Consider the following 26,984-nt stretch of genomic DNA (forward strand, 5'->3'; position numbering starts at 1 on the left):
TGAGCAGGGGCCTCACAGGATAAACAGATCCCACTGAGCTGTGCACCTGGCAGGGGACTGGGCAGCTCCCCCAGGTGCACACACCTGAGAATCAGCACAGCAGGCCCCTCCTCCAGAAGACCAGCTAGAAGGACAGGGGAAAAGCAAGTTATTGACCAAGTAGCGCTGGAAAGTTCCAGGGGAAGTCGGGGGTTCACAGTGTATAGAATCAGAGGATACTCCCCCTTGTTTTTTGTTTTCTGCTTGTCCCACCCCCCTTGTTTTTCTTTTCTCTCTTTTTCTCCTTTTTCCAGTACAACTTGTTTTTGGCCACTCTGCACTGAGCAAAATGACTAGACGGAAAAACTCACCACAAAGAATCAGAAATAGTACTCTCTCTCACAGAGTTGCAAAATTTGGATTACAATTCAATGTCAGAAAGCCAATTCAGGAGCCAAGCGCCGAATCCCCACAGTGGGGCGAGACCCACTCCCCGGCGCCGCTCGTGGGGGGCCCAAGTCCTTCTGATCAAGGCCCAGCCTGGGGACAGTGTGAGGCCGGTAGTGGCGGCAGGCCCCGCCCCCCCCCCCCCGCCTGCGCCGCCGGGCCAGGGTCTTCCGGGAGTCGGATTGCTTGGGAATGCAGCCCAAAGCGGGTGGTAAACTCCACCTAAGGCTAAATACCGGCACGAGACCGATAGTCAACAAGTACCGTAAGGGAAATTTGAAAAGAACTTTGAAGAGAGAGTTCAAGAGGGCGTGAAACCGTTAAGAGGTAAACGGGTGGGGTCCATGCAGTCGCCAGGAGGATTCAACCCTGCAGCAGGTCCAGCCATGCTGGGGGCCCGGCGGATCTTTCCTGCCCCCGGTCCTCCTGAGCCCTCCACCCGCCCTCCCTCCCCCGAATATTAATCTTTCAAAAAAAAAAAAAAAAAAGAAAGCCAATTCAGAAGCACAATTATAAAGCTACTGGTGGGTCTAGAAAAAAGCATAAAGGATTCAAGAGAATTCATGACTGCAGAATTTAGATCTAATCAGGCAAAAATTAAAAATCAATTAAATGAGATGCAATCCAAACTGGAGGTGCTATGACGAGGGTTAATCAGGTAGAAGAATGAGTGAGTGACATAGAATACAAGTTGATAGCAAGGAAGGAAGCTGAAGAAAAAGAAAAACAATTAAAAGATCATGAGGATAGGTTAAGGGAAATAAATGACAGCCTCAGAAGGAAAAATCTACGTTTAATTGGGGTTCCAGGGGGTGCTGAAAGGGCCAGAGGGCCAGAAAGTATTTGAACAAATCATAGCTGAGAACTTCCCTACCTTGGGAAGGAAAACAGGCATTCAAATCCAGGACGTAGAGAGTTCCCCTGCTAAAATCAATAAAAACCATTCAACACTTCAACATTTAAGAAACTTGCAAATTCCAAAGATAAAGGGAAGATCCTTAAAGCAGCAAGAGACAAGAGATCCCTGACCTTTATGGGGAGAAGTATTAGGTTAAGAGCAGACCTCTCCACAGAGACCTGGCAGGCCAGAAAGGGCTGGCAGGATATATTCAGGGTCCTAAATGAGAAGAGCCTGCAGCCAAGAATACTTTAGCCAGCAAGGCTCTCATTCAGGATAGAAGGAGAGATAAAGAGCTTCCAAGATAGAAACTGAAAGAATATGTGACCACCAAACCAGCTCTGCAAGAAATATTAAGGGGGACTTTGTAAAAGAAAGAGGAAGACCAAGGAAACAATCCACAAAAACAGGGACTAAATAGGTATCATGATGACAGTAAATTCATATCTTTCAATAGTAACTCAACGTGAATGGGCTTAATGACCCCATCAAAAGGCGCAGGGTGGGATCCCTGGGTGGCGCAGCGGTTTAGCGCCTGCCTTTGGCCCAGGGCGCGATCCTGGAGACCCGGGATCGAATCCCACGTCGGGCTCCCGGTGCATGGAGCCTGCTTCTCCCTCTGCCTGTGTCTCTGCCCCTCTCTCTCTCTGTGACTATCATAAATAAATAAAAAATTAAAAAAAAAACTTAAAAAAGGCGCAGGGTTTCAGACTGGATAAAAAAAGCAAGACCCGGGATCCCTGGGTGGTGCAGCAGTTTAGCGCCTGCCTTTGGCCCAGGGCGTGATCCTGGAGACCCGGGATTGAATCCCACGTCGGGCTCCCGGTGCATGGAGCCTGCTTCTCCCTCTGCCTGTGTCTCTGCCTCTCTCTCTCTCTGTGTGACTATCATAAATAATAAATAAAAATTTTAAAAAATTGTTAAAAAAGCAAGACCCATCTATTTGCTGTCTACAAGAGACTCATTTTAGACCGTAAGGACACCTCCAGCCTGAAAATGAAAGGGTGAAGAACCATTTATCATTCAAATGGTCCTCAAAAGAAAGCAGGGGTAGCAATCTTCATATAAGATAGATTAAAGTTTATCCCAAAGACTGTAGCAAGAGATGAAGAGGGACACTCTATCATACTTAAAGGATCTATCCAACAAGAGGACCTACCAATCATGAATATTTATGCCCCTAATGTGGGAGCTGCCAAGTATATCAATCAGTTAACAACCAAAGTAAAGACATACTTAGATACTAATACATTTATACTTGGTGACTTGAACACAGCGTGACTTGAACACAGCGCTTTCTACAATAGACAGATATTCTAAGCACAACATCTCCAAAGAAACAAGAGCTTTAGATGATACACTGGACAAGATGGATTTCACAGATATTTACAGAACTTTACATCCAAATGCAACTGAATACACATTCTTCTCAAGTGCACATGGAACTTTCTCCAGAATAAGCCACATACTGGGTTACAAATCAGGTTTCAACCGATACCAAAAGATTGGGATTGTCCCCTGCATATTTTCAGACCACAATGCTTTGAAACTAGAACTAAACACAAGAAGAAGTTTGGAAGGATTTCAAACACGTGGAGGTTAAGCACCATCCTGCTAAAAGATGAAAGGGTCAACCAGGAAATTATAGAAGGATTAAAAAGATTCATAGAAACTAATGAGAATGAAGATACAACCATTCAAAATCTTTGGGTTATAGCAAAAGCAGTCCTGAGGGGGAAATACATCGCAATACAAGTATCCATCCAAAAACTGGAAAGAACTCAAATACAAAAGCTAACCTTGCACCTAAAGGAGCTAGAGAAAAAACAGAAAATAGATCCGACACCTAGCAGAAGAAGAGAGTTAATAAAGATTCAAGTAGAACTCAATGAAATAGAGACCAGAAGAACTGTGGAACAGATCAACAAAACCAGGAGTTGGTTCTTTGAAAGAATTAATAAGATAGATAAACCATTAGCCATCCTTATTAAAAAGAAGAGAGAGAAGACTCAAATTAATAAAAGCATGAATGAGAAAGGAGAGTTCACCTCCAATACCAAGGAAATACAAATGATCTTAAAAACTGATTATGAGCAGCTATGTGCCAATAAATTGGGCAATCTAGAAGAAATGGACGCATTTCTCGAAAACCACAAATGACCAAAACTGGAACAGGAAGAAATAGAAAACCTGAGCAGGCCAATAACCAGGGAGGAAATTGAAGCAGTCATCAAAAACCTCCCAAGACTCAAAAGTCCAGGGCCAGATGGCTTCCCAGGGGAATTCTATCAAACGTTTAAAGAAGAAACCATACCTATTGTACTAAAGCTGTTCGGAAAGATAGAAAGAGATGGAGTACTTCCAAACTCGTTCTATGAGGCCAACATCATCTTTTTACAAAACCAAAGACCCCACCAAAAACGAGAATTATAAACCAATATCCCTGATGAACACAGATGCAAAAATTCTCAACAAGATACTAGCCAATAGGATCCAACAACACATTAAGAAGATTATTCACCATGACCAAGTGGGATTTATCCCCGGGATGCAAGGCTGGTTCCACACTCGTAAAACAATCAATGTGATTGATCATATCAGCAAGAGAAAAAATGAGAACCATATGATCCTTTCAATAGATGCAGAGAAAGCATTTGACAAAATACAGCATCCATTTTTGATCAAAACTCTTCATAGTGTAGGGGTAGAGGGAACATTCCTCAGCACCTTAAAAGCCACCTACGAAAAGCCCACAGCCAATATCATTCTCCATGGGGAAACACTGGGAGCCTTTCCCCTAAGATCAGGAACAAGACAGGGATGTCCACTCTGACCACTGCTATTCAACATAGTACTGGAAGTCCTAGCCTCAGCAATCAGACAAGAAGAAATAAAAGGCGTTCAAATCAGCAAAGAAGAAGTCAAACTCTCCCTCTTTGCATATGACATGAATCTGTACCTAGAAAACCCAAAAGACTCCACCCCAAGATTGCTAGAACTCATACAGCAATTCAGCAGTGTTGCAGGATACAAAATCAATGCCCAGAAATCAGTGGCATTTCTATACACTCACAATGAGACTGAAGTAAGAGAAATTAATGAGTCAGTCCCACTTACAATTGCACCCAAAATCCTAACATACCTAGGAATAAACCTAGCCAAAGCGGTAAAACTACCCTAAAAACTAGAGAACACTTCTGAAAGAAACCGAGGAAGATACAAAAAGATGGAAAAATACTCCATGCTCATGGATTGGAAGAATAAATATTGTGAAAATGTCTATGCTACCCTGGGCAATTTACACATTCAGTGCAATCCCTATCAAAATATCATGGAGTTTCTTCACAGAGTTGGAACCAATAATCTTAAGATTTTTTGTGGAATCAGAAAAGACTCTGAATAGCCAGGGGAATATTGGAAAAGAAAACCAGAGCTGGGGGCATCACAATGCCGGATTTCAAGTTGTACTACAAAGCTGTGATCATCAAGACCTAGACACAAAACATCTGGCACAAAAACAGACACATAGATCCATGGAACAGAATAGGAAACCCAGAAATGGGCCCTCAACTCTATGGTCAACTAATATTCGACAAAGCAGGAAAGACTATCCACTGGAAAAAGGACAGTCTCTTCCATAAACGGTGCTGGGAAAATTGGACATCCACATGCAGAAGAATGAAACTAGGCCATTGTCTTACACCAGACACAAAGATAAACTCAAAATGGATGAAAGACCAAAATGTGAGATGTGAATCCATAAAATCATTGAGGAGAACACAGGCAACACCCTTTTTGAACTTGGCCACAGCAACTTCTTGCAAGATACATGTATGAAGGCAAAGGAAACAAAAGCATAAATGAACAATTGGGACTTAATCAAGATTAAAAAGCTTCTGCACAGAAAAGGAAACAGTCAACAAAACTAAAAGACCATCTACAGAATGGGAGAAGATATTTGCAAATGACACATCAGATAAAGGGCTTGTATCCAATATCTATAAAGAACTTATTAAACTCAAGACCGAAGAAACAAACAATCCAATCATAAAATGGGCAGAATACATGAACAGACATTTCTCCAAAGAAGAAATACATGTGGCCAACAAGCACATGAGAAAATGCTCTGCATCACTGGCCATCAGGAAAATACAATCAAAACCACAATGAGATACCACCTCACACAAATGAGAATGGTGAAAATTAACAGGATGGGAAACAACAAATGTTGGAGAGGATGTGGAGAATGGGGAACTCTCTTGCACTGTTGGTGGGAATGTGAACTGCTACAGCCACTCCGGAAAACAGTGTGGAGGTTCCTCAAAGAGTTAAAAATAGAGCTGCCCTATGACCCAACAATTGCACTGCTGCGGATTTACCCCAAAGATACAGATGCAGTGAAAAGCCGAGACAACTGCCCCCCCAATGTTTATGGCAGCAATGTCCACAGTAGCCAAGCTGGGGAAGAAGCCTCAGTGTCCTTCGACAGATGAACAGATAGAAAAGATGTGGTGTATATATACAATGGGATATTAGTCATTAGAAAGGCTGAATACCCACCATTTGCTTCGATGTGGATGGAACTGGAGGGTATTATGCTGAGGGACATAAGTCAATTGGAGAAGGATAATCATTATATGGTTTTACTCATATGGGGAATATAAGAAACCGTGAAAGGGATTATAGGGGAAAGGAGGGGAACTGAGTGGGAAAAATTAGAGAGGGAGACAAAGCAGGAGAGACTGCTAACTCTGGAAAAAAAATAAAGGGTTGGAGATGGGGAGGTGGGCAAGGGGGTTGGGATAATTGGGTGACGGGCACTGAGCAGGGCACTTAATGGGATGAACACTGGGTGTTATACTATATGTTGGCAAAGCGAACTTCAATTATTATATATATATTATATATATATGAAGGTATTAACTTCCTTTATCATAGAACAAAACAAGGCAGAGAAAACAACACAAAACAAAAGCCCATATCTCGTATATTTCCCAAAATTAAATTGAGTATGTTGAAGGGAATCTAGAAGTGGAAAATATATCTAAGACCTATAATTGTAGAAATATGAAAGTCAAAAAGGAAGAAACTTAAAAATGAAGAGGTGATAAAATATGTAGTTAAGGTGGGAAAAGAGAGCAAATATTGGAAAGTTTAGTGTGATATAAAAATGAGTCATAATGGAAAAAGGCAGAAAAAAGGGACCGTCTAGTTCTATATACTATTCTCCCTCAGTCCTGGAGTTTTCCAGCGCTACTTGGTCAAGAACTTGCTTTTCCCCTGTCCTTCCAGCTGGTCTTCTGGCGAGGGGCCTGCTGTGCTGACTCTCAGGTGTGTATACCTGAGGGAGATGCTCCCCACCCCCCCCCCCCCCCCCCCCCCCCCCCCCCCCGCGGATGCCGGGCTCCCTGGGAGCTGTTTACCCTGTGAGGTCTTTGTCCCTTGGCGGCCCCGCCTCTCCCAGGTGCAATGTGAAAAGAAGAGATATTAAAAAAAAAAAAAAAAAAAAAGGCTGCAGCCTGATTTCTAGGTCTGGAGTGGAGCTCCCAGTGAGGAATTAACTGCAGTCTCCCAGTCCACAATGTCCTAGATGCTCCTTGGGGCAGGGGCAGGTGCGCTGCTTGCTTGCACAGAGGCAGGAGAGTGCTTGCTTTCCTGTGCCCTCTCCACTTCCGCCTGTCCCAGGTGGAACATAGGATAGCCAGCTTTGTGCACTTCGGGACCTTGGAATCCAGGGCCCTGTGCCACTGGACCCACACTCCCTGGGGTGCCTCTCCCACAGGGAATGGAGTATAGTCGTCTCCATCCGTTGCCAGGTTCTAGGGTAAAGCGAGCTCTGGGCAGGCCTAAGGAACTGGCGGGCTTCTCCCAAATGCCCTAGAAGGTTGTGGCGCTCCAGCCCTTTACCAAAGTGGGAACGGGATTTGTGATATGCTTTACCCTGGGGCGCCCCAGTCTTACAGCGTCTCCGGGAATCTTCTTGCTTCATGCCCCTCTGGCGCTTTTGCCCAATTTCACTGCTAAACACATTTCCGTCAAGGAAAACTCAGGTGATTTTTAAAGTTCTCCTGTGTCGGGGGCTGGGCTTTCATGACCCAGAGGTTTTTGCTACTCAACTTTTGCCGGCTAGTCTCAATTCCCCTCCCCAACTTGATTTATTTTTTATTTTTCTGCCTTCCTACCTTGTTAGAAGTGAAAACTTTTCTCTCTGTAGCGTTCCAGCTGGTCTCTCTTTAAATCTCAGGTCAAATTCGTAGGTATTCAGGATGGTTTGAACGTTATCTAGGTAAGTTTGCGAGACCAGTTGAGTTGAGGACTCTACTCTTTCTCCCTCTCACCAGTGTTCCTGGGAAAGCTTGTTTATCAGAGCTAACTATATCACATTTCCATCGCACCGCCACTACTACTGTTGAGCTAGGTTCTAACTCCCTTATGCGAGAAAGGTTAGTTGAAAGCTGCATTCAAGGAATGCCTGTGTCTTAGAGTTAGGGAATATTGCATTTCCATTGCACCTCCACACCTACTATTGAGATAGGGTCTAACTCTCTTATGTGAGAGGGTAGTTGAAAGCTGCATTTAGGAATTTTTGTTTCAAGAGACATGTACAGTGCATTTTTTACACCTCCACATCTACTGTTGAGATAGCGTCTAACTCCCTTAAGTGAGAGGCTAGTTGAAAGCTGCATTATTAGCTGTTACTGTTAGTGTGGCAGCAGCTCCTAATCACCTGAGGGAAAGTAATGGTCTCTGATCAAGACTGCCAAGGAATCTGACTTAAACACATTCTACTTACCTCTAGCCTCTTCCACATTTTTGGCATATTTTAGATTTGTTAGCATTTAATTAGGGTATTGCTATCTAGTAACTGAAATGTAGATATCTGCAAATCCAGGTGAGCAAATTTAATGTTTTAAAAAAATACCACAGCTAAATATCAGTTATAAAATAAACTGTAAAGGAGCATAAGCTTTCAAACATGTTTATACTAATTTGACAGTGGATGTTATATGGTATATCATATACTCAAAAGATAAAAATCCTTCATTTTTCATCAAGTATTAATGAGTGCCTACTATGCTAGGTACTGAAGATTCAGAGAAATGACAACCTTCCTATAAAAAAAAAAAAGATTTTATTTATTCATGAGACACACAGAGAGGGGCAGAGACACAGGCAGAGGGAGAAGCAGGCTCCCTGCAGGGATCCTGATGTGGGACTCGATCCTGGGATGGCAGGATCACGCCCTGGGCCAAAGGCAGGTGCTCAACCACTGAGCCATCCAGGCATCCCCTAGACCTTCCTTTCAAGGAGCTTTTGGGAGTATTGCGAATAAACAGATGACAAGTGCTCATCATGCTGGTGTGGGACTATATAGAAGGCATGCCCAAACTTTTCTTTCATTCATTCCTTCATTTAGAAAGGGAGGAAATAGTATTTATTAAACACTTGTTTGCCAGACATTATACTGTGTGTTGGGAATAAATACAAGTCCTTTGGAGCTTGCAGTCTACTAAGAGGAATCAGACAGTAAACATGCAAGAAACTATAAACTGTGCCAGGAAGTGTTATGGAGAAAAATAAATCAAAAGGAGGGGGATGAAGCAGATGTTGCTATTTTATACAGGCTGTCAAGAAAGGCTTCTCTAAGTAATAATGAAAGACGTGAAGGAAGTGAGTGAAGTACAGAGGGATGTTGTAGGAAGAAACAACAGTAGAGGTTCCAAAGAAGCAGCAGAGTGCTTGGCGTGTACAAAGGAGGCCAGAGCAGCATGTGCAAGAGGGGGTACTGAGTTTAGAGTTGCAATCAAGATTGATCCAGAGCAGGGTTTCTCAGTCGAGGCACTTTTAACATTTTGGGCTGGATAATTCCTTGTTGTGGAGGCTGTACTATGCATTGTAGGATGTTTAACAGCATCCCTTGCCTCTACCCACTAAATGCCAGTAGCACCTCCGACCCTCCAGTTGTGGCTACCAAAAATATCCCCCAATTGCCAAATCCCCAGGGAACAAAATTACCACCCCCCAGTTGAGAACTACTGATACAGAACCACTTGTCCAAAATCACTTTGAGATCATGAAAATATTCTTTATCTGTGTTGTTCAGTACAGTAACCATCAGCCACATTAGCTATTACATTATAGTTATAATGTAGTTATAATATCGCTAGTACAATCAAGGAACTGAATTTTAAGTTTTATTTGAATTTCAGTTAAATTTTAATAGCTATATATGGCTAGTGGCTACTGTATTGGATATTGTAGATATATACCACTGTAAAGAGTTTGGCTCTTACCTTTTACCTGTCTTCATTTTCTGCTATTCTTTCAGTCTCTTGCTCCAAACTAGTCACAGTGGTTCCCCTTGCTATTTGTTCTTTAAGCTTGCCTGTTGTTTTTATTTATTTACTTGAGAGAAAGAAAGCAAGCAAGAAAAATAAGCGGTAGGGGAAGGCAGAGAAGAGAGGGAGAAGCAGACTCCCCTCTGAGCAGGGAGCCCAACCCTGGGATCATGACCTGAGCGGACTTAGCTCACTGCACCAAGGCACCGTCGAAATTTAGCATTTCTTTTTTTAAAGATTTTATTTATTTATGAGACAGAGAGAGAGGGAGAGAGGCAGAGACACAGGCAGAGGGAGAAGCAGGCTCCATGCAGGGAGCCTGACGTGAGACTCAATCCTGGGTCTCCAGGATCAGGCCCTGGGCTGAAGGTGGTGCTAAACCGCTGAGCCACCCAGGCTGCCCCTAGCATTTCTAACAAATTCTTAGGTGATGCTAATTTCACTGCTCCAGGACCACACTGTAAAAATCACTGCTAATAGACGAAAATGAAACATCAGCCACCTATTCCTACCTTTCATCCTTTGTCTCAAAAACCACTAATCTTCAGGCAAGTCTGACACTATTTGCATATATTAGAGCCACTCATACTCTACATTTGTAGGGAAACCTGAATGCAGAGTAAAAACTGCATGGCATTAGTTTTAAAAAGACACATCTGATTTTTCAATCCCACCTCTCCTGCGTGACTTCAGTCAAGTTATTTAGGTTGTTTTTGAACCTTGGTTTCTAAAACGCAGTGTTCATATCTTTTGAGTTATTTTAACAAATAGGAGGAACACATACAAAATAGCTAGTAATTTAGTAAAACAGGAGACATTTCTCCTCCAGTGTGTAGCACTCATAAATAAGGCATGAACCTCTCTCCCACTTTTAGTTTTAATTCTATGTAATACTGGATTGCCTCCATTTGACATCTTTATATAGCCAAAAGTTCTAACCCTTTCATTAGTTGATTCTTGAGACTGGTATGGAACTTATATTTGCTCTGACAAGCAACCTCATTTGTTTTTCTTGGAAGCATATTTAGTAATATTTGGTTGCTTTCCAGAATTCCTCAAGTCTCAGAAAAGAAAATATTTACAACCTTATTTCAAAGTGACTTCCCAGTGTTTTTTTTTTTTTTTTGAGTTCCACCAGATGCTCTTCATCTTTGAAGACTTACCAACACAGATAAATCCATCCACTATCTTTCATTTACAGAGTTCTGAGATTTGTCTACCTATTAAGTTTGCAGAGGGTACCCAAAATAACTTTAGTAACCAGCATTCTGTCAACTTGTAATTCCTGCATGTGGACATTAGTTAAAATAATGTCTAAAATGTTTTATGTAAATTTCTAGATCTATTTTAAAATGTTTTTAAAAATTAATCATCTGAATATGAGAACATTAATTGAAATAATTATCTCATAAGACATAATAGAAATTTCTTACTATATACCTTAAGCCTAATTCCTTTTGAAGCATTATGCTACATAAAACTGAACACTTCATTACCAACAAGGACAATGTTTTATTGAACAGGTCTATATACAGTACAAAAAATTTCTTGAAATGAGACGCTATTGTTGAATTATTGCAGTTCAATGGCTCAGTTTTAATTTGTACTCTTATAAAATGCAAAGTAAAATAATTTAATGTTCAACAAGGAAGCACAAATTTCCTTTCTTGCTGAATCTGTAATATCTTTCACATATTAACAATTCCAAAATGCATATGCAGCATTTAGGCATTCTGAAAAGGTGTTTTACAGTACCAAATAAATTAAAAGATAAAACTATCATCCCTTTTAGGTTTTCCATCCATACAACAGTTTAAACCAAACATGAAAGGAGTACGCCTGAACCTTCAAGTGTGATTTGAAAAGAATCACAAGTTCAATGTTTTAAGTTATCTACTCATTATATAATTGGTGGTTTAAAAAAATGAATATGGCTAAAGCCCAAAGTACCAGTGTCCTTGTCCACGGAGATCCCTCTTTTCTGTAATATCTGAGCAGCAAAAATTCATATTTGCTCTTTCCTTGACCTTACTAATATAGCAAAAAGTTTATATTTAATGTTTTGAAGGAAATTTTTATTTAAAAAAATAAGGATTGAAACTTGGTCCATGTAAGATAAACTTATCCTCAAAATAGAAGGAATTCAAAGTAAAAGAGAAGAATCTGAGGAGTAAGAAAGCTTCCTTTTCTTCTGAATCCCAAATTAAAATTGTTGGAAGTTTATGCACCCCACAAAAGCAAAATGATGTAAGTTTATGCTTTATAAGACATACATAATGAAATGTACACATACTTTCAATAGCAATTATTTGATTAAAGATAAAGAGGTTTAGAACAGTGTGGTCAAATAGATTTTTATAAAACATTCCTTGATTTATGAATAGAATGATTTGATCTGTTTCAGAAACAATTTTCCCTTAGCAACATAAAAGTAGGAACAAAACCTCAAATTAAAGACAAAATTAACAAGTGGAGTATGTTTAAAATATCTTGGTATGGTACACAATGCAGAGTGAATGAAAATAACGTGCAGAACATGGATTCATGTCAATAATTACAACTTACAAAAAATAAGTTAAAAATGTGATAAAATGTTAAGTTGTAATTTTAAACTTCTGGAAAATGTACAAAGCAGAAAATTATATTTCAAAAACACTTCACTGTCCAAATGAACTAGTTCCAAACAGACTCTTTATTACATGATGTATTTTATACTGAAATGAAGTAGAACTCAAGCATTATATTTTTAGTATTAGGAAATACGGAAAGCGTTGTGTTGTTTTTGTCTGGTTGGGTTTTTTTTTTTTTTTTAGGTTTTTTTTTTTTTTTTTTTAGTTGACTTTAAAGTTTTTAAAATCTGATTGAATTCTGTTTACTTATCTGTTATTTAAATATTAATTCCACAGCCTAATGTAGGCTACACAAACAAAACAAAAACCTCAATTTGATTGAAATGGACTCGTGACTACCAATTGCATAGTAGTGAATGAATAAATAAACTAATAAAATTGAGCAATTTTTTTGAAATCTTTCATGACCTGGAAATCCCAATTTAATAAAGTCTGGATGCTACTGTGGAAGGATGTCCCCTTCCTTAGTGACTTCAAGAAGCTTTAATATCCAAAAGTTTGTAATAGTAGGGTCCAATAAAATTATCTGCTGAACAAAATTATCAGTTGGAATAATTGAAATATTTGGTTGACCATGGCACATAAGTAGCTCCATTTTTTAAGAACTTGCCTTTGCATTTTTGTTCATTTTATCTCCGCTACAGATTAACAGACTTACAGGTAAAAGAAGGTCTATGAGCTTCCTGTTTTAGAGAATGTACAAGTGGAACATATCTGAGAGAGCATCTTAAAAAATATTTTTGTGTTTTAACAATTCATTGACTAGTAAGTTAAAATCTTCCTTAGGAAAATCACTGGTCATCCAGGAAAATAAAAGCATCAATATATCTTAACTGTATTCTTGCTGTGCAAATTTTTGTGTAAATATTTCCTTTTATATATAAAAATTACTATTCAGACCAAATTCATCACTAATAAATAAGAAAGCGTGAGTAGTATGGCTTATAGTAGAATTAACTCTCCTAACTGAATAAAACCAATGAATTCTTGACCTGATTCTAGCTGACATTTTTTTTACAGCCAATTATTTTTATAGGACTGTACTTAGATAACTCACATTAATGTCTAAAAGGACCTTACTATGAATCATCAAGCAATGTCCTAACACTACTCTATATACAAATAGAAATATCCCAGTGTGCTTATACCATTATTCACATTGAGTTATTTGCAATTCAGTGTTTTCCTTGAATTAGATAGCCTTTAATGGTCTTAGATTCCTCCCATCTCTCCCCAAAGTTACTGATGGTACTTTTTCTATTTAATTGACACTACTGCCTTTAAATACAATTCACTGGTATTACAAAAATGGAAAGTGAAATGTTCTATCAAGAGCTTATTAGTGAAGCATTGCTGTTTTGTTTTCTTTTGTTTTTGTTTTTTCAGTGCTGGCATGCCATTCATGGAACTCGGTCCTGTCTAATCAATCAACCTGGGAACAACTTACAATCTTTTATGGATAGCAGGGTGATAAATCAAGTTTTATTTCATGTATCAGTTTCTAAATTATAATAAACCAAATAGCAATATTCTCTAAATCATGTTTGAAGAGAAGGGAGGACATAATCTGATTATGCATGACAAGAAAACAAATCTCATTTGTAGAATACTTTAACTTGTTTATTGTAAACCAACCCCTCCCCCCCTTTTTATAATGGGTTAACTTTTCCCTTTCTGTAAGGCCATAGCTGGTTTTTCTTTGACTAGTTCTTTGAACACGATTCTCACATAAGTGAAACTGAACATGCTGCATTAAGTCATCAGCTTTTTAAAAAATGTGGTTTTCTGGATAACTGGTACTTTGGGAGTTTTGTAATAACCCTTTTGGAGTCTAAACCAGCACATCTCCTCTCTGAGTTCATTCTAGAAAATGTGCTTTGTCTTTATCTTTAGTAATCCAAGACCGCTTGAAAATTAAGGCCATCAGGAAAATAGCAAATTGATGATGCAATTTCTTGTAGTGCTTTTTTCACACTACTACTTGATCGACAGATCTTCCTGAAATATTTTTATCAGGCACCTGTAAAACAGAACATGTCTGTTAATTCAAATTTTATAGTTCAACTGGAATCCTGTAAGTCAGATTCCTGTTTATACTCTTATTAAAAAAAATATTGATGTTAGTAGAAAGGCAAGACTTTCGCTCAATTTTGTCTTTTGATTATTTTCTGGTTAAACTTTTGTTTCTGTAAAAGCAGTCCAACTTCACTTGACTTATATTCTGGCATGCAAATGAAAAGCACTTTCATCACAATTACTCTGTTTCTAAAACTTTTATAACATGAAACTTGGAATGAAGAAATGCCTCAGACACAGTGAATGAGTATGTCAAAGAGTATGAAAAACTGTCCAAGTTCTGTCTTCCACAGAAAATAGGCTATACCTATGCACATTACTTAACTTGTGAAATTTCAGTTGCTTGATCTATAAAACAGGAGTAGTAACGTCACCTCATAGTGGCTGTATGGATTAAAAGAAATAATGTATGGGGTGGTGCTTTATTATCTGTGCTATACAAATGTTAACTTTAACCTCATAAAGATCTATGGGATTTTCTATTTCTACAGATATACCTATCGAGAAGATAGAAGACTTACTTTCATCATCTGAATCAAATCCAAAGAGTGTCTGACATTTCTTTTGTGCAAGGTGAGCCTCAAGTGCTTCTGCATTACAGTAGGTGGTCAGGCATTTGCCACATCTTAATCTTTTCACAGATTTTTTACAAACGTTATCTTGATCAGAACAGGCATCTACTCTATCAGTCAGAAATTTTCTGCGTTTTGGCATACTAAGGTACCGTTCATCAAGGTAACTGGGAGGCAGTGGTCTGACATATGGCTTCGTTAAAATTAAGCCATATGAAGTATGTTCACTCGTCAGATTTGGTTTGGAAGGTGCCTGAGATACTGGCAGGGTATTATGTTCTTGTGGTACAACACTGGGTAAAATGGAACCATTTTCTGTCCTGATTCTATTTGTATCAATTTTCAAAGCAGGATCTGACGCAACTAAAGGTGTCTGCTCTATTCCACTGTGTCCATTGACTAAATCACTAATACTACAATTATTTTCAGAATTTGGCTCTATGTCAGGCATCTTTTGGTCTATCAAGCTTATATCAGAAACAGTGTCATCAGAATGTTCATTTCCATTCTGAACTAAACCATCTGTTTTCTTTTCCATACTTTCTGTACATGTCTTTGGTTCTGTGGAATCTTTCCTTGATTTGCTAGTAGAAACTGGCAGACTAATAGTTTGTTTCTCATTACTAGATGAGTCTTTTTCCTGATGATGAGGATTTGAGTCTGTAAGAACATTCCAAACAATTGTTTCACTTGGTTGTGTAGATGATTCTGGTGTTTTACTTAAATAGTGCTGAGCTTCATGTTCATATAGCAGAGGAAGATCTTCAAAAAGCTCATGGCATTCTGGAAAACTACACTGAGCTTGAAATATCCTGTGACTTTTTGTGTGCTGAGCAAGCTGGAATGGTAACTTAAACGACTCATTGCAATTAAAATGCAAACAAAAGTACACATTTGGATAGCTGTGTCTATTAAGGTGATCTATAAAATGTTGAGAATCTTCAAATTGCCTTTGACAGAATTTGCATTTTCCTTTGCTCCACTTCATTACTGTTTGCCGCACGTTTAAATCAGTTGGATGTACAGTCCTTGCGTGTTTATTTAGAAATCCAATTCTTTTAAATATCCTGACACAACCGAGAGCAGGGCATTTGAAGTTTCCTTCTTGATCGGTGGCATATATTTCTTTTGGATGGCACACAGTTCCATTGATTTTATGAAGTACTGAAGTTTCTTGATTCAGGTCATAATCGTCTTCTTCATAATCACCTTCTTCATCTTCTTCCTCCTCATAGTCATCCTCACATATAGTCAAAGGCTCTGAGACATTATGTAAAGAAGTATCAGGACTCCCATTTTCAATCATGTTTTCAATAACATCTTCTGATACACTCACGGGAATTTCAATGAATTCAGCCACATGTGCAGGGATGATTTCTTTGTTTCCATCACTGGAAGCAGTAATTGTCTCTATTTCCAAATTCTTATTTTCAGAATTCCCATTTTCAAATGAAATGAAAGTATCAGAACAATTTATTTCTTCCAAAGCAGGGATTTCCTGATCCTCCTGTTGAGCTGCAGCAATTTGCTGTCTTTGTATTTTCTTAACATGATTCTTTAAATGCTTCTGCATAAGTCCTCTGTTTCTAAATTTCCTACCACATATTACACATGAAAAACTGCCCTTTTTCTGATGAGCTTGGGCATGCCTTACAATGTGACCACCTAGAAATTCCTTATTACATAACATACACCGATGCCTTGGGACATTGTGATCTACTTTGGAAACATTAAGAGCCATAAGATTTTTCTTTGTATTAATGTGACTCTTAGGTTGCACTTGAGATATATCATCAGGATCAAGCTCTCCAGTGCTCTGATCTGTAAGAGAGTCCAGCCCTTCATCTAAACCTTGCTGTTCCACTGCCTTTTTTAGATTACCTGTAGAATTTTCCAGTGTACTTTCATTTAGAAATCTAACTGCTGACTTATCTGTCAGTAATGCTACACAGTTTTTCTTAATCATTACAAAGTTCCAGAATTCGGGATCAAAAAACAATCCCTTTTTCAAAATTGGAAGTAATTCAAAACGAACACGATTTTGAACACTGCTTGTGCCTTCGTTATATTCCTCATCTGGACGTTTATAAAGCTCTTCAACAGTATGATAAGCTTCCAAGGAACGCTCAAGAAAAAATATTGAGAGTGCACAAATCCTGAGGATCTCCAAATCATTTGGCAAAAAATGTGCAATTGTTTTATAAATTAAACACTTAGTTTTGGGATCATCATGAAGATCTAGTTGTAGAGCACAACCACATATTTCGACACAAATTTGTAAGCCATCTTCTTCAACCTGTAAAAGGAAAAATATCATCACTAAATAAATACCTTTGTAAAAAAATTATTATACTTTTATCATTTTAAAATACAACTCTGAAATGAAGGCTGCATAAACACAGTATTCCAAATGTGCAGTTTCCCTCAACAGGTAGCCTTGTTTAAGTCTTTTTTAATATATAAGTAAATCTTTTTTAACTTGAGAATAATCTGGAAGATATAGCAGTTTAGCTTCCAGTTTGTTTAATTTTCAAATTTGATAATCTCTATGAACTATAATATAAAATGGTTCATAACCTTATGGTGATTAAGGTTTCTTACAAATATAGCCCCCTGTGTATTAGGTACCAATCTCACATTTTGAGGCAGAAGGTTAAATTAAATATATTTAAAGTATTTATCAATTTTAACATTTAACAGTGTTTAAAAAAGAACTATATACTTTTTAAAAAAACTGCTTGTAGAAATTCATAAATCTGCACTAAAAATATTACTTATTAAGTAATATTATCTCTCCAAGTAAAAGTGTGGCCCACATGAAAAGGGCAATTACAGTCCTTCCAAATCTAATAAAAATCATAATAACAGAACCTACATGGAAGTTATCTGAAAATTATTCAAGCTTTGAAACTTTTACTGATGACTCAAGGATAACTGCATTGGGAATTTACTATCCATCTACCTTAACTCAAATGATAAATAATGGCCCTAGTGATGTGGAATGATAAATGCTTGTTTGAATAGAAAAAGACACAATGATAATATGTCTTTACAAGTGTGTGCTTGTGTGTGTACTGCCTGCATATGGTACACTATGGATGACAGGAACACTACCTTGCCAGCCTCATGTCTTCGTTGTCTCTTACATGCTGTGTAACCCTGCTTAACTACTTATAGTTCTACAAGCAGACCTTAACTTTGCTCATCATAATCCCCCTTTACCTAGCTCGTAAATTCCTATCTATATCCTATTCATTGAGAATCGGTTTTACTCTGAAAGTTTTTCTCCTCATTCACTCTGGCCCCAGCCCTGGGACAGAGTTAAACATTTCCTATTCTTTCCACGGAGAGTAGCTTATACTTATTTATAAAAAGCACATACATAATTGTTTTGTAACTGTGTATGCCCCTGCCCCCTGACTTTGAATTCTTAAATCACAGGTAGTATCCTCCCACCATTAGCATAGAAGTTGGCATATAGTAACCTTTGAATAAATGTTTGTAAATGTGAACAGGATCAGATCTATTCTACTAATGACTATAACTTCCTCCTGTATATCCATCATTTCAGCTTGGAATCCTTTTCTGAATTCAAATTTCTTATTTCTGTTATTATTAGATATTTGCACCTAGATTTTCCAGATTTAGTGAATTCAAAATTCAAAATTCGAAACAGAATTCCTTATCTTTCTCCTAACTTTATCCTTTCTATATCTTTTGTCTTATCATGTATCCAGTCGCTCAAGTCTAAAAATTTTAAGATCATGACAAAGGACAACGGGCTACTTCCTTACCTGAAATCCTTCAACAATTCCAGCACATTGACAGACTGAAGTTCCAGCTTGCAGTGCAGCATGCAAGTCAAGGTCTTAAGGATTTCCAACCACCACCCCTACCCCTGCAACTTCCTGGAGTCTCTTTGATTAGCCTCCTCCCTACATTTCTCTACCCTATTAATGCTGAAGGACAGTTGTGAAAGAACAAGTAATACAAGGAGGCAAAAAATGCTCGGTAAACTACAAAGTCCTCTACATGTTAGTATTAGCCTGCTCTACCATTCAAAACCCAGCTTAAAGCATTTTCTTCTGTGAAGCCTTTCCAGATATGTCATTTGTAATGTCACATTCTTCAGAACTCACACAGCATTGTGTCTCTTTTCAAAGCACTGAGGCATACTGAAGTATAAATGATCTATTCAATCAGTAAAGATGTTTTTAATAGAGTATAAATAGTTAAGCACATTTTAAAATATTTATTTCATCTTTGAATTTTTCCTTTTACGGTCTTAAGACAACTAGACATGTGAATATAAGAAAGCTTTATGGTAACTATATGAACTTCACCTATATTGTAAACTTTTTATAACAAAAATCTTTCAACTTTTGGTACAAATAAGAATCCTATGTAAAAAATATACATGGGTACATTTTATTTTATTTTTGTTTTTAAGTTTTACAGGTGATTCTGATGCACTTCATATGTTGAAAAGGATTTCATAGCATAGTTTGGTGTTTTGGTGTTTTTTTTCCGTTTTTAATTGGGGGTACAGGTTAACTTTGACAGTGCATTTGAATAATATTTTACTATTTAATAATGAAACTATGAATACAGATAGTAAAGTAAATAGGAAATTTACAAAACTCTCTGAATGCAATGTTGCTAACTTTATATCATGAGGATGTAATTATACTACATGGTCATACATCTTATGAGTGATAATGAAAGTGGTAACTGCATAAATACATAAGAAAAAGTAAAATATATTATTTAATGGATGCCTCTTATATATTTAAAAGTAACCTTCATAAAGATTCAGCTAAATGGAGCTACCTAAAGTACAGGGTAGTTTTATTTCCTTATCTTTGTATTCAAAGTTCAGTTAATATTTGAGGGGAAAAAGTTAAAGGATCTGCAGGATCCAATTTCACGTCTATGTAAGAGTCTTAGGTTGAAATGTACCCACATTTAAGTGACCCATGAAAAACTTCCTTTAGAACTATTTTTAAAAACAGGTACTGGATTTCACTATTACTTCAAATATATACTTTAAAAGTTTGTCAGGTTTCAAAAATGCCTCAAAATTCATTGTTCCTTTTCACCTGAACACCAGACTTAAAACTATGAACCCCCATATTTTTCTGTGGAAGTGAGCAGGCATTACCTATGGATATACAAAGTCCATTTGCAAATAAGTTAAGATTCTACAAACAGGATTTAGGACAGTGTTAAAAGTGACAAACATTTAATTTTAAGGGAAGAGATAATAGCTTCTTATGGATGCAGTTGTTCCATATTAAATTTTAAGTAACACCAAATTGGCAGTTGTTCTCTTTTTTTCAGTTATTTTCACTCATGTATACCCTTAGTACCATGTTGAGAATTTGAGATTGGGGGAAGGGAAAGATGTAATACATGGAGAATGTGGCTTTAAAATCCTCCTTCCCTTCAAATAAATTTTATCATAAAAGATTCAAGTTTCAGTAAACTGTCATTTAAACTTATTTAAAATTAAGGGATAAAGATATACTATTTACCTCATCTTTAATGATTTTCATGAAAGGAAATATGACTCTCACATTAGTTGCTGTTCTTAAAAGCTGGTAGCATTGATCTACAAAAACTTGTTTTGAAGGATTAGACTTAAGCTGAAGTTTACTCCATATGAAAATCAACTCCCTGTAAATGAGAAAAATAAGAAATATCAAAAATACAGTTTATTCAAATACAGATATTAGCTATCTTTTGCTGATTCTATAGTACCCTGGCTGGGATGTATACAGAGTGGGCGTAAATGGATATTATGGTAACCTCCAAACTACTTCTGCTACCTGTATGGGACTAATAGAAGTCAGCAGAGGTAGGGGAGGTGGTGGTGGTAAATCAGAAACTGTAATCTTACAGTGGTAAGGGATGAATTCTAATCATTTGCTGATAATTCTAGGCACCTCTAGTATGTGAAAACAAAATCTAATCCCTATGTACCACTATTAATGATACTACTTTAAAAAAATAAACTTTGGTCCTGAATACCTACTTGTAAATTTAGAAATCAGTTTTGTATTCTTTCTGCAAAGAAATATTCATATTTTTCATTTTCAATCTATTAAGATTATACTATAGGTTACTATAGTTATGGGTTAACCAAAGTACTATAGGTTAAAAGTGTATGATACTATAGTACTGATTCTGAAATTTTATGTTTAAGATCATCTGCTCATCTATTAAGATGGGGTACTTTTAAACAGACAAGCTACGGGTTTCACAGGTAGATTCTTTTCTAAAATATGGCCAAAGTTATTAGATAGACAAGATAGGAGGAAAGGAGTTTTGAGATAAAGGAAATAATAAGATATAATTGATATATTTAGATATCACATGCTAGTAAATTAGAATTCTTTAAAATGTGTCATGTGACATAAAGCATGATAACCTAAAAAGTATTAAAATAACTGACGAAAAAAACTTTTAAGAGATTTACTGAGTATGTACTTTGAGCCCAACATATGTAACTATTAAGTCTGAGATAGCTTGACTACTATCGTGAAGGTGCACGTTCCAATACAGAAAACACAAAAGAGAAAGTGATAGCAAGCAATGTTGAAGAAATAAAACCAAAATTCTACTTCCATTTCCTTCTCTCTGTGAGCATTCATTTTTCAGTCCACAACCCCACTTTTTTTACATACATAAATGCTTACCAGGTTTCACACCTTTGCTCCCAAACCCGAGCTCTCAGACTTCTCTCCCAATTTCCATTCCTGCATATTTCAATTTACATTGCTATCACCATAACTCACTTAGAATGAATGATACTCCTGCAAAACTGCTTATCTTTTCTCTAGGTGAGTCAATGACACTAAACATTCCTCAAACCTGTTTGGTTCTAATCTGTTTATTTCCCACAGCCTATGTATTTTTTTCTTTTCTTTTTAAAGATTTTTATTTATTTATTCATCAGAGACACAAAGAGAGAGGCAGAGACATAGGCAGAGAGAGAGGCAGGCTCCATACAGGTAGCCTGATGTGGGACTCGATCCTAAGACTCCAGGATCACACCCTGGGCCAAAGGCAGGCACTTAATTGCTGAGCCACCCAGGTGTCCCAGCCTATGTATTTCAATTATATTTTTGCCCACAACCATACCATGCTTCTCAGTGCAACTACCTTAGGCTCTCTATGTACTTCTACTGGGGTTGCTAAACTGATCTGTTTCCAGACTTTCAAATCATTTCATTCAGTGTTTATTCCATATGTCATGTAGTATTAATAGCAACAAAAACATGGGTTTTGGCATCAGAAGGATAGGATTTTAATCCTGGGCACTCTTTGAGGTTAATTAATGTGCTTTGTTTATTCTCCTTAAAAAAAAAAAAAAAGATTTATTTATTTATTCATGAGAGACACAGAGAGAGGGAGAGACACATGCAGAGGGAGAAGCAGGCTCCCCACAGGGAGTCTGATGTGGGACTGGATCCCAGATCCTGAGATCACGCCCTGAGCAGATGCTTTACCACTGAGCTACCCAGGCATCCCTTCTTTTGTTTATGCTGATTTACCGTATTTGGGGAAACTACCTCATTTCTAAGATGAGCTTATCTTTCAAAGTCCTTATCAAGTACTCGTTCTTCATGAATGCCTTCATGAATACCCCAAACTAAAGTGATAACAGAGGGTCCTTTTCAAACAGAGGATCCTTTAGAACAGATCTTCAGAACAGATCTTATCCCTCTGGTTTGTTTCATGCCTTTCATATATCCTTAATGATATTTTGTAGGTCCTGCTCCCCCAACTATTACTACATTGTAAACCTCAATGACACATTGTATAGTGGCGGTAGTGGCAAGAACATGAGACTGGGAGTAAGAGACTTCTCAAAAGGACATTATACATTAACTGGTGTGTAGTACCCAGTTCTCAATGAGCCATCTTTCTCTGGAACTAACCCTACTACACAAGGTTAGAATCCCAATGGCCATATTTCCTATGTGATCCTCCACACTAGGAAACCGACCCCAGAGTTAGGCCAGTCAGAGTCCCTGGAATGTTCTCAGCTCTAAACTATGAAGGCTGGAGACTGTTGACATTCCTTCTGGTCTGCAACAGGAGAGAATGAAGTCAACTGGCAGAAGAGAGAAATCCACATCCCTGGTAGCAGTTACATTTGGGGACCTACTATATCCCTTTTTATGTCATACCCCAGTATTTTTTCCACATGTAATACTTTTTCCCTAAACTAGTTAGACATAGGACGTTATCACTTGCAAACTGACTAGTATAAATTCCAATGCCATCTTATTCCTAGCTATGTGGTTTTTCTTTCTTATCCAGTCTTCTTATGCATAAAAAGAATTGAGGTCGGTAAAATGTCTAGTATATACCAATGTTTAATAAATCACCAATTTCCTATATTCTTTCTTTATCTTTATAGTCTTAATGGTACCAAGCACTAAGATTTATTCAATAAATATTTGGTAGTTAATAAACTGGTAAAAATAAATATACATAAAAATATATTCCTAAATGCAACACTTAGAGGGAGCCTGTTAAAAATATATTAAGAGAAACTACAGACATAGAATGGTATAAAAGATGATGGTGGACATTCTATATAAGGGGTATTTTATGATCAAGGGGATGAGGAAAGCAGATTAACTGTGTTTTAAAAGACATGCATATCTGCAACAGATTTAAAGAGAAAAAATAAAAAATGATATTTGGAAGTTATGGCATTACATTCATTTTAATACAGATGAATGTTTAACATATTAGAAATATATATATTCCCCAACTTGTTCCAAAAAATAAGTTGAGATTCCTAATATACATCCTTAGGGTACAGTATTAGTTTTCTTTTTAGAAGAGAGAGATCTTATTTTCCTTTGTTTCGGCTAATTCAGGATGAAACTTGGTGAACAAAATGTAATCTCAAGAGATAATAAATCTGCCAGGAAAAGGCTACCAATATGGATTTTAGTTTTCTAGCAGGCAAAGAAGAAATATCAGGATATAGTTATGAAGCTCCATTTTGACTGAATTTACAAAAGGGTTCTCAGGTTTTCTTGTATAATGGTTTTTGAAGGAAAAGAAAACACCCTGAAAACCACTGATAGTCTTCTTTGCCTATAAGCAAATACTGTTTATGAAGCTTACATTTTCTTTTCAAACAGAAGGTCCTTTAGAAAACATAGCACCTATATGGTATACAAACACATTTCTCAGGTAGCTAACTACAAATAAAATCATCAAGTAACAAGTTGCAGAGAATGCAGGCTATAGCCACCCTTATAACATAGATTTATATATATATATATATGAACTATGTATAGTAAGTAGTATTTAATAGCAAAGACTGTGAGTCAGGCTGCCTGGGTTTGAATCCTGGCTTCATTATTTACTAGGTTAGGCATAATACTATCTACCCCATAAGATTACTGGAATAAATAAGACAATGCAAATACAAAGTACAGACTATGGAAAGCACTCAATAGATATTAGTAGCTGCTGTCAGCAATGGTGAAAGAAATGGGGTTGGTAACTTGATCCATTGGCTTCAAATAGAACAAAACTGTACTCTGGATCAGGATCTGTTCAGAGCAGATGAGGTTAAGCTGGTTCATAGGGAAGGCCAAAAGGAAACAGACAACACAGAACTTGTAGGCTGGAAAGAATCTTGCTCCTCAATTACGGTGAATATCAATCTTGAAGCAAGAGAAAAGGACCCCACCATTCAAAATATAGAGGAAAGGTAGAAGAAATAAGAGAGCAGGCAACCAGAACTCTGCCTACTCAGAAGGAAGGATAAAGGAATAGTCAGGCAGCTGGGAGTTGCATACCCAGCTTCTATTCTTAGAGGGTGCCAGTGACTGGGAGCAGGAAAGATAGACACTCTTCTATTTTAGGTCCCTCCCTAAAGAGTAAAATGGTTAGTCAAAAGAAGGAAATATTTTCTTGGTCTTTTTGTTTGTTTGTTTATCCTTGAGATTCCTATTTACTTATGAGTATATTAAAATGAAAAGGCTAAAGATACCCTGTTTAAATAGGTTAATATAGCCATAGTCAGAACATTCCTTTCCTCCTTTCCCCATAGGAAAAGACCTACTATAACAGTCATGACTGTATTCTGTTTCAGAATAACTACATTTCAAGAAATAATAATACTTCAGGGGCACCTGGGTGGCTCAGTCAGTTAAGCGCCCAACTCTTGATTTTGGTCCAGGTCATGATCTCAGAATCGTAAGACTGAGCCATGTGTTGGCATGGGATCTGCTTGAGATTCTCTCTCTCCCTCTCCTTCTGTCCCGCCCCCTCATGAAAGAAAGAGAGAGACAGAGAAAGAGGAAGAAAGAAAGAAGGAAGGAAGGAAGGAAGGAAGGAAGGAAGGAAGGAAGTACAGGCAAGAAGAATAAAGAAAGAAAGAACCGAAAAGAAGAATAAATAAATGACGCAATGAAAGCAAAACTAAATGAACAAAAGCCGCACCTACTCCTCCCGCAAGACTCAACCTCCAATCCCTCCATCACACCCCTCCTTCCTCCTTCCTTCTTCCTTCCTCCTTCCTTCCCCTCCCTCCCCGCCCTCCCTCAAAGAAAGAAAGAAAGAAAGAACGAACGAACAGACGGACGCCTGGGTGGTTCAGCAGTTTAGCACCTGCCTTTGGCCCAGGGTGTGATCCTGGAGTCCTGAGATCCAGTCTCACATCAGGCTCCCTATAGGGAGCCTGCTTCTCCCTCTGCCTGTGTCTCTGCCTCTCTCTCTCTTTCTCTCTGTGTGTCTCTCATGAATAAATAAATAAAATCTTTAAAAAAAAAAAGAAAGAAAAGAAAAGAAAACAGAGTAATACTTTAAAAACTATTTAAAATTTTATGTCTTACCACTTTCTCCTGATTCCTTCTATTTAAAATTCCAATTTCATGGTAACTTTTTAATATAAATTTACATAATCTAACTAAAAATATACTCTCCTAGAAGATAAGTCCATTAGTTTCTAGACCCAGCTTTGCTACTAATTAGCCATTTGACTGTATCTGAGTTTAAAGATTTTAATCTCTAAAATAAGAATATTAAATGAGTTTATCATTAAATCCATCTTCACACTTTTTTAAATATTTAAGACTTTAGGTCCAAGATGGCAACATAGGGAGACCTTGAATTCACCTTCTCCGAGGACATACCAAATCTACACCCATTTATAGAGCAATTCCTCCTGAAGAACTGAGGACCCAATGAACAACTTCTGCATAACAAGAGATAGGGAAACCCCATAGAGAACAATAAGAAAGATGGAGACATGGTAATGAAGGGCACCCCCACTCCCAAAACTGTGAACGGCAGGGGGAGGGGTGGTACTGAGGGACTGTAAGCAAATTCATCTGTCCTGAGGCATAAAAACAAAAACAACCAAAAACCAAAAAGCTGCAGTTTAAAAGGGCAATTAGAACTTAAAGGATCTAGCCCTAGAACTTTGCCAAACAGCAGCGACACTGCTGAAACTCTCTCTACGTCAGTGGGGCTATCAAACACTACAGTTTACATTCCCTATCCACTTTGACGGCATGGATAGGAGCATGGTCCAAGCCCCCTATTGTCTCAATGAGCCCTGGTTCTCCCATACCAGCCCCAAATGTCCCACGAAGGCAGCCCCAGTACAGTGCACACCAGGACACCTGTAGTCAGTGTTCACTATAACTCCAGACTACTTGACAAGGTACACAGGCACAAAACACCCTGAAATAGTCCAGGCTTATACCACTTGAGCTCCAGGCAACTTGCCAGGGCACCCCTGGAGCAGAGCATCCTAGGGCATTGTGCTCCACACCTGCTTCTGCTTCAGCCACCCCATGAGGGCAGCCCCCTCCACAGAGTATCCCAGGACACCTCTGCCTGTACCCACTTTACCATCTGCTGTCACCTTCAACAGAGGAGAGCCCCAGGACCATCTTGCACCCATTTCAGCTTCAGCTGTCCTGCCAGTGTACCTTCTATGCAGAGAAGCCTAGGACCACCCCAACTCACACTTGCTTCAGCTCTGCCCTTCCCAACAGTG

The 26,984-nt window shown here is 38.0% G+C and overlaps 1 protein-coding gene and 1 long non-coding RNA gene across 6 annotated transcripts in view; one reads left to right on the forward strand and one right to left on the reverse strand.

Annotated features, from left to right (window-relative positions):
- Nucleotides 1-528: 528 nt before the first annotated feature.
- Nucleotides 529-20,988, forward strand: LOC111093535. Its single transcript, XR_005382035.1, has 4 exons — nucleotides 529-753; nucleotides 13,680-13,760; nucleotides 14,861-14,942; nucleotides 18,679-20,988. It is a non-coding gene; the product is annotated as an uncharacterized LOC111093535 (long non-coding RNA).
- ZNF654 (zinc finger protein 654) overlaps nucleotides 11,156-26,984 on the reverse strand; it is a 92,957-nt gene continuing 77,128 nt past the window's right edge. For 4 of the 5 annotated variants that reach the window (XM_038581163.1, XM_038581166.1, XM_038581167.1 and 1 more), the window contains 2 exons: nucleotides 20,476-20,617; nucleotides 14,326-17,237 (listed from right to left, as the gene is read on the reverse strand). In XM_038581163.1, the coding sequence (XP_038437091.1) occupies nucleotides 14,763-17,237; nucleotides 20,476-20,617 (2,617 nt within the window). In that variant the 3' untranslated portion in view covers nucleotides 14,326-14,762. The other variant, XM_038581164.1, reaches the window with a different exon arrangement.

Source organism: Canis lupus, chromosome 31 (genome assembly GCF_011100685.1).
Source record: "Canis lupus familiaris isolate Mischka breed German Shepherd chromosome 31, alternate assembly UU_Cfam_GSD_1.0, whole genome shotgun sequence".
NCBI classification, from domain to species: Eukaryota; Metazoa; Chordata; class Mammalia; order Carnivora; family Canidae; genus Canis; species Canis lupus.